The sequence below is a fragment of the Panicum virgatum genome, chromosome 9K (genome assembly GCF_016808335.1).
Source record: "Panicum virgatum strain AP13 chromosome 9K, P.virgatum_v5, whole genome shotgun sequence".
Lineage (NCBI taxonomy): Eukaryota > Viridiplantae > Streptophyta > Magnoliopsida > Poales > Poaceae > Panicum > Panicum virgatum.
In genome coordinates this window covers 66866514-66875502 of record NC_053144.1, presented here as the reverse complement: position 1 = coordinate 66875502, position 8989 = coordinate 66866514, and the positions used below count along the sequence as shown (strand labels likewise).

At 44.1% G+C, this 8989-nt stretch overlaps 1 protein-coding gene across 1 annotated transcript; it reads left to right on the top strand.

Moving 5' to 3' along the window:
- The first annotated feature begins 675 nt into the window (after positions 1-675).
- LOC120647238 (formin-like protein 13) lies at positions 676-3294 on the top strand. The gene is made up of 4 exons (XM_039923949.1): positions 676-925; positions 1029-1148; positions 1358-2878; positions 2976-3294. Exon 3 carries the CDS (start codon positions 1404-1406, stop codon positions 1977-1979), a length of 576 nt encoding a protein of 191 aa, XP_039779883.1. The 5' UTR covers positions 676-925; positions 1029-1148; positions 1358-1403; the 3' UTR covers positions 1980-2878; positions 2976-3294.
- The last annotated feature ends 5695 nt before the right edge of the window (positions 3295-8989 follow it).

The window sequence follows — 8989 nt, the reverse complement described above, 5'->3', positions numbered from 1 at the left end:
AATATGCAGAATTCGTCGGGGTCGCCGGACCCCAACGGCATAAGGCAGCTCCGCCCCTGCATGCCAGGGCGCCACCACCGTCTCTAGAGAAGACTATAGGAAGAAGCTATTTCAAAAAATATTGATTTAGATTTTGAAAAATGTTGAATGCATTTATTTGAAATGTTGAAACAGGCTGCGATAAATGTTGATGTTAGTATTTGTTTAAAAATGTTGATTTGCATTTTAAAAAATTGTTGAATATGTTAATTTTCAATATTGATCTATATTTTTAAAATGTCAAACCTCTAAAAATATTGCATCTAATTAGATCTAAGGGAAAATATTAGGTGCAAACCAACTACTTCGTGCAAACTTCAATCTAGACCGCCGGATCAACATACAAGGGGGTGCGTAGGGGGAGTGAGAGAGGAGATTTGTAGAAGTATGATTAGAGATGGGCGGTTAATTGTAAAATTATCCAATCTCTCCATATCCCTTAGATGTTGATCCAGTGGCTCATATTGAAGTTTGCACGAAGAGTTTGATCTGCTCTCTATATTTTAAAATTATATTACTAAATAATCTTCGACGATATGCATAGGAGCCACCTATCCGTGCAGGCCCGGCCCAGTCCACCAGAAAGGAACCGTTCGAAGCGCACGGACTCCACCCGCACCCTTTTAAACACGGCTCTGAGCCGGCCGTTTCGAGTCCGTCGTCGTGTAGCTCTCATCCATCGTGATGGACTAGATCCTTCCTTGCACACCACTAACCCCCAACCACCGCCACCTAATCGCCCATCCGCGCCCTGCTTCCCCTGCGCTGCAAGGGCGGTCTCGTCCCAGATCCGCCCGTTCGCGCGCGGATCGATCCTTCCACCGCCTCTCTCCGGTCCGGCGGGTGGTTTTCTCGGAGATTCCCACTGGTTGTGGCGGTCGATTTGGTGAGTTGTGGGCTGGAACCCACTTCCGCGTTCTGATTTGAGGATTTTATTTGGGAGGGGCTTTGATTGATGGGTGGTGGTGGTTTTGGTTTTGTCGATGCAGTGTCTGCTCGCGTTGCGTGTGGATCTGGTTTGGGACGGAGGAGAGAAGCGTGGAGGTGCTCGTGTGAGGAGGGACGCCGTTAGAGCGGCTCGATCTGTTCGTCGGTTCTAGATCTGGAAGGTATGTATCAGTAGAACCATGTCTCTGCTTCGTATGCTTTGATTTGTCGATCTGTACACTGGAAGCAACCATTTCTGCACTACGATTCACTTTGTTGCTCATTTCATCGTCTGATTTAAAATTTGTGCACAGATTTTTGGTAGTGCTTGCTAGTTCTGTAACTAAAATGCAGTGTTTGATATGCTTCTGTGTTATCCTTTTGGCGCTAGGGCTTAATCTGTCTCAGTTAGGGCACCTGCACCTGCACCTCGACCCATGGCGACGCTTGTCATCTCGGAGCAGCGCGGCCACCAGCTCCACCATTCCTCTGGTCGCCGGAAGAAGGCATCATCAGCATCGCCCCATTTCTCCTCGCCACAACCTGTGCGCGGCTTTCAAGCCGATAACTGCCGCGCCTTCCACTCCAGCATCACCATCGGCATCCTGCCGTCCCCTCCCGCGCCAGGGGTGGCACGGACTCGCTCCTCCCCTGAGCCTAAGACGCCGAAGCAGCAGGTGCACCATGGGAAAAAGCGCAGCAGAGCAATATCCATCAGCCCTTCAACATCCCCTCCCTCGCGCCCTGAACTCTGGGCTGGCCCGGGGTTCTCCAACTCACCACCACCCAGCTCCCTGCCGATACCCAAGTTCTCCCTCCACCAGAAGCGCAGTATCTCACTTGAGTTTCCACCTGCTGACCGGTCAGATGATGAAGTGCTGCCTGTGCATGCCAAGTCTGTGCCTTCATCGCCAACTGCAGGCTCAGGTGTTAGCTTCTTTAGTGATAATGATGCTGCCATTGCAACGGAGAATCTGAGGAGGATCCTTCACTTGAAAATTGAGGATCACTGAATCGGGAGGGGTTGGCAGTTCTGTGTACATAGGTTAACTACAACTAACCCTGGTAGTCTGTATAGCGTAGCTGAGGATAACCACCGTGCACCTGACCTGACGGTGGTTTTCATCTACAGTGTAGGTGGTTAGCAAGCACAGCTAGAAGGTTAGGCAGTATGAAACTGCAGTGATGGTGTGGTGGTGGTGGAGATGCATGAGGTCACTGCAGTTTATGAAGTCACCTTTTCAGCTGACCTTGTAGACACCTTTTAGTATCCAATGTTCCTTTTAGGTGTTGGTTTTTTAGACATTAGATAAGTCATTTGCATCTGTAGTTCATGTCAGTAGTGCTAGCCTACATACCCTTGCTCCTGTAGTTCATGTCAGGCAGGACAAGTAGGTTATGGTTCAAGTTTTAGATAACTTTAGCTTACATCATGTCATATGTGTAGTCATCTGTAGGATGGCTGCATCTCATGAAACTTGCATTCTGTCTCAAAGTTGCATCCTCCTGACTGGCTCATCTCCCTTCATAACATCTCCTTGTGTTCTGCAAAGCTCGCAAGGATCTCCCCTCTCTAGCACTTCTGTTTTTTGGAATGAAGATGCTGAGAGAAGTTGTTATGAAGTCCCAACTCAATGTTCTTTCTCCATGTGTCTCCTAACTCTCAGTTTGTTTCCTCAGTTCTTTGCATCCCTTGCATGTCAAATTGCATTCCCTGCCATCCAATATCAATTTCATATCCTTGCTCTCAGAGTTGCACCTAGTGGTGGCTTTGCCTTCGTTTAGGCATCTTTGGTATTTCCTTGCCCTTGTTCCTGGAGCATGCCCAGGTTATGCTCTCCTTCATATATTCCCATAAAGGACTTAATATGCTGGAGATCTGCAAGTGCTCAAACAGTCAAACCTGTATAAGGTAATGATCAGTTTCTTGCTCCTTTACCCACTATCATACATTTAATCTCTTGCTGGTGTTTGTGCTAATGTGATGTCTGGTCTTGTTTGTGCTGCAGGTTTGCTTGTCCAATGCACTTCATGGTACCCATACTTGGAGTCCAGAATTTATGAAGTGTCTTATCACTTAGTTATCTGTTTTCTTTTTTTCCAGTATTGTGCTAGACTGTTGTTTTGTGTAATATTTGATTGGGTAGTTGTTTGTGGTATTGTTTTAATGTTGTTACTCGAATTTGCTGTCAGTGTTTTTCCATGTCGATGCTGTGGTATTTCTTTTACTTCTTAACTAAACTTTGTTATACTGTCATGGTATTTTTGGTCCTGTTTCTGTAACGTGCCTGAAGTTTTATAATATGGCCTAGTGTGAAGGTGGATCCATCCTGTCTTTCTTTCGTCGTTGCAACTCAAGATTTTCTGGTGGTCTAGATCATTGAGTCGTAATGGTGTCTTTTTGAGGATTTATGAGCACTGGGAATTGGGATGCTCGGTGACTGGTGCTTCAGCTGGCTGTTGCTGGTGGCTGGTGTTGATTTGTTGTGAGAGAAAAGTACTATTGGCTGGTTGGTGGTGTTGGCTGGTGCTGATTTGGTGTGAGAAAATTACTGCTGGCTGGTTGGCTGACAAGTCAGCTGAACAGAGTATTTTGTGTTGGGAAGACGATTGATTCTGATCGTACAATTTGTGAAAATGTTGATGATTTTTTTGCTGCTGCTATATTGTGCGGTCTCTCTTCGATGTTTGGTCGTTTGGAGCTTCTCAAGACCTTTTAGTTGCATATATACACAATTACGGTTAAATTGCTCTGGAGAGAACAGATATCTATGTCAGCATAGTTGACTTTGTTAGGCTTCACCTGTGGAGCTAGTAATCCATGGCTCTATGTTTCTGTTATTCAGTTCTGGCTATTATGGTTGGCGGCTCTGTGATCCATTTTCCATACATGCCAACATGTTTGATTCCACGAGCAATCCTACTGTGCGTATGCATGACCATTGGACGCTCATCATCCGATTCCAGTTTATGCGTGTCCCATGATTGGACGCTCATCCTCCTGTGCAACTTGGGCTTTCAGGCTGTTTCCAGCAGCGCTCGCATCGCATCCCCAATGCGGGAAAAGCGCACTACCAGGGTACTGTAGCACGCTCTACACATTCTCTCCACCGCATCGGTCGTCGTCTGTGATCTTCGTGGGCCTGCGCGGCGGCCGGCGGCTTGCTTGTTGTTTGTGCGTCCACATCCGCACCGCTGTTGGAACGGGCCTTCTCCTATCACCTAGCGAGTGGTGGGCCCGATGCGTATGCGTGTGGTGGGCCTGATGCGTATGCGTATACGAAGCTTTTTTCCGCATCCGCTGAAGCTTTTTTTCCGCATCCGCTATTTGCTGGAAATAGCCTCAGATGGGAACGCCAGCTCTGCATTTACATTAGCGTGCATTGGGTTCTCACTATTTACAATGCGAGAGTATGCAAAACTCGTTGCAGCCCACGGATGTGTCCCGGCGACAGTAGTAGTAGGTGCCGATTTGGTACGGCTGGAAGCCCTGAGCGCATAACGAATCACACTGGAGAGGTGATGGTGAATTGTCACAATGCAATGCACGAGCCACAACTTTGAAGGTAGACAGGTTGTTGAGCGTGGATTTCAACTGGTCATCGATTGCTAGGTCGTAGGAGCGTAGCATCTCAAGTTCGCAACTGTTCCAGGCCTCAGCTGTCGCTGCAGCCAGCAGTGTATGCGCAACTTGATGTCGATTAGTTACAATCATGGGACTGCCCAACCAAATCATTCATCGGGTGACGCCAAACTAACAACCAGCCAGGAATCCTGCTCGATCGGCACCTCTCGCGGTTCGCTTGGCACCTATCATTTCCGAGCAAAAGCATCTTCCACCGTACATGTTGGTACATGGTATATTTGTGACATCCCGGCTCAAGACTTAATAGACTTAATAGGATATTCATACCAACAAGTTGCAACTTTTTTTCGAAAGCCAATTTCCAAAGAACTCCGAGGTTAAGCGTGCTTGACCAGAAGAAATTTAGGGGGTGGGTGACCGACCAAAAAGTTCTTCACGGGTGCGCACGAGTGAGGACAAAGTGTGTAAAAAAGACTGGTGTTAGTCTGTGAGGGTAGTCTATGTCATAGAGAGCTGCCAGATGTAAGCGGGGCAGTCTATGTCCTAAAAAGCTGCCAGAGACGGGACGTTACAATATCATAAGCTGGAGAGCCAACATGATCATCATATTCATAGGCCCATCGAAACGAACCCATGCATATGCTTCTAGAACGGATTAGTTAGCCGAGTCTAACTGTTAGAAGAATTTTGTGTAGACAAAATGTGTGGTGAAAAGTCCAATTCCATTAATCTCAAGGATTACAATATATAGGGAGATTTACAATGTCAATAACTTCAGGAATTGTAACTCTTGTAACAGCAGCAATAAAGATGATTTATTGCCATGAAATGATTGTTAGCATAGCCTTAACCATGGCCGTTAGACTAGCCTTAACCATGGCCTTAACTATGTTTCATGGCCTCCATTTGTAACAGCTCATTTGATGAGATCAAATACAGCTTCTGTAACACTCCCCCTTTTGATCGAATCCATCTTGGGATCAACACATGCTTAATTTCCTTTTAAAAACCCTGTGGGAAAAAATTAGGAATAATATGAATGATTATTACTCTGCCATAAACCTGCAAGGTTTAGGGAGTAATATATATGCCTTGATTTTATCTCTAAAAAAACCCCTGTGGGGAAAACATGAGATAAGACATATGCTTGTATTGAACATTGTCTCATTAAAAACTTTGAATGAGAAAACCTGATAGTAAAACTCATCAAAGAAAAGAGTGCAATGTGAAGCATTTAGCTGGGTCCATAATTCAGAGAGTCTCCCCCTGAAACTTGCAAGTCTCTGAGCCGTCTCATACCGATTCCCTTAACACATTTCTCAAATATGGAAGTAGGCATGGATTTGGTGAAGAGATCTGCTAGATTATCACAAGACTTTGTTTGTAAGATATTTATCTCTCCACTTTGCTAAAGCTCATGGGGATAAAATAACTTAGGTGCAATATGTTTGGTAATATTGCTTTTGATGTAACCTTTTTGCATCTGTGTAATACAAGCGGCATTATCTTCATAGATAATGGTAGGTGATTCTGCGGAATCAATACCACAAGATTTCTCAATGTGGTTTATCATTCTGCGGAGCCACACGCATTCACGTGATGCCTCAAATAGTGCAATAATCTCAGAATGATTTGTAGAGGTAGCCACTAAGGTTTGTTTAGATGACTTCCATGATAAAGCAGGTTCCTCCGTGAAGGAACACAAAACCTGTCTGTGATCTGACATTGTGAGGATCAGACAAATAGCCAGCACCAGTGTATCCAACTAAGTTAGGATCATTGGTTTTCTGAAAGAAAAAGCCAAGATCCTTAGTACCATTCAGGTATCTAAGGATTTGTTTTGCTCCGGTCCAATGACGCTTAGTCGGGGCAGCACTATGTCTTGCTAACAGATTCACTATAAATGCAATGTCAGGCCTGGTACTGTTTGCAAGGTACATTAGTGCTCCGATGAGACTGAGATAAGGATATTCTGATCCTAATATCTCTTCTCCTTCCTCCCGTGGTCGGAAAATGTCTTTTTCCTTATCGAGAGATCGAACAACCATGGGAGTTTTATTTGGATATGCTTTGTCCATATTGAATTTCTCCAATAGTTTCTGGACATAGACAGATTGGTGCACTAAAATTCCTGAGTGAAGGTGCTCGATTTGCAAACCTAAGCAAAATTTGGTTTTACCCAAATCCTTCATCTCAAATTCCGTCTTAAGTTGTTTGCGGGCTTCATCAATATCTTGTGTGTTGCCAATGATATTCAAATCATCTACATACACTGATATAATGCAAAATCATGTGGAGGATCTTTTTATGAAGATGCACGGGCAATCATCATTATTGGAGTAACCCTTTTGCAAAAGGTACTCACTCAGTCGGTTGTACCACATCCTTCCCGACTGCTTAAGACCATAGAGTGATCTTTTGAGCTTTACACAATACATATTGCGATTTGCGCTTTTATTCGGTATTGGGATCCCATCGGGGACCTTCATATATATATATATATATATATATATATATATATATATATATATATATATATATATATATATATATATATATATATATCCGAATCTAGTGACCCATATAAATATGCTGTCACGACATCCATCAACTGCATAGATAGATGTTTTTGAGTTGCCAGCGAAATCAAATATCAGAACGTAATTCCACTCATAACTGGAGAATATGTTTCATTGAAATCAATGCCGGGTCTCTGCGTGAACCCTTGTGCTACAAGCCTCGCCTTGTATCTCACCACCTCATTGTTCTCGTTCCGCTTCCGGACGAAAACCCATTTAAAACCCACAGGGAAGGTTTTTGGAGGTGTAGGTATCACTGATGAGAATACCTCTCTTTTATTGAGCGAGGCTAACTCTGCTTCAATTGCTTCCTTCCATTTGTTCCAGTCCGAGCGTTTCTTACACTTTACCATGGATTTTGGATCTGGATCGTTTTGGATGGTATCTGCAATTGATGAGGCAAAGTATATGTCAACAATTGTAGTCTTACGATCGAATGATTCTCCAGAATCAACATAGTTTATGGAAATTTCATGTACCCCATTTGACGGTTCGGTGTTTCCCAATACGACAGCGTCAGGGCGTTCCAATGTCCTATCATCAGAAATTGAGTGCACTGTTGATGTGGGAGGTGGATTGGGTAAATCGACTTGGTGTCTCTCAACTTGAGGTTGAGTTTCATTTACTATGTCAGAGGATTGTTTCCTCTGTTTTCTCGTGCAGCTTGCGAGGGTTTGCCGTACTTCCCCCACTCTCTTTTGAGATAGGGAGTTGAATAGTTTTATTTGGTACCTCTACTCTTTCCGGCACATTCCTTGCAGGAATGAATGATTTTGTGACACCTTTACTCACAGTAAATGAGTCTGGCAAATTATTTGCAGCATTCTGCAAATTAATGATTCTTTGAACTTAGTAGTTCAGATTCTGTGGTACGAGGATCCTCTTTTAGGGTGTCAAAGGCATCCTAATTTATTTCCGGGCATTAGTGTGGTACTTGAATTCTCCCCCTAATGCCGGAAAATGTTCTTCATTGAAGATACAGTCAGCGTACCGGGCTGTGAGCAAATCCCCTGTAAGGGGCTCCAGGTATTTAATGATCGACGGAGATAAATACCCCACAGTAGATCCCCATTTTCCTGTGAGGGCCCATTGATGTACGCTTTGGTGGTGAGATCGGTACGTATACAGTGCAACCGAATTTCCGCATATGGGAAATACTAGGAGGATCACCACGAACCAATTGCAGCGGGGAAGCTGTATGGTATGCAGTTGGGCGCAATTGTATTAAGTCATCAGCGTGTAAAACTGCGTGACCATTCTCTTGATAAGAGCTTCAGCTAAACCATTCTGAGTGTGGACATATGGTACAGAATGTTGAACTTCAATTCCTAAAGCCATACAATAATCATTGAAGGCCTTGGAAGAAAATTCTGCAGCATTGTCCAATCTGATTGATTTTATCTGGTGTTCAGGTTGACTTGCTCTAAGTCTGATGACTTGTGCAATCAATTTTGCAAAAGCATGGTTCCGTGTCGATAATAGACACACATGAGACCATCGTGTGGATGCATCTATTAGAACCATAAAGTACCTGAATGGTCCAGACAAAGGTTGAATGGGGCCACAAATGTCTCCTTGAATGCGTTCAAGAAACTTTAGTGGTTCAGCTTGAATTTTGAGATGTGAGGGTCTCAAAATTAATTTCCCAGTTGCACATGAGGTGCACACAAAATCTGAGGATTTGGGGAATTTTCTGTCGCTCATACCATGTCCATTAGAATTACTCATGATTTTTCTCATCATCCCGATGCCAGGATGGCCAAGGCATTCATGCCAAGTTTTGAATGTATCAACATTCTAAAAAATCACTTTGTATGCAAAATGTGGTACGGGTTTGATGTATGTGTAGTACAATCCA

Bases quoted from the DNA above. Each gene is read 5' to 3' on its own strand.
- LOC120647238 (XM_039923949.1), top strand. From the start codon at position 1,404: ATGGCGACGCTTGTCATCTCGGAGCAGCGCGGCCACCAGCTCCACCAT.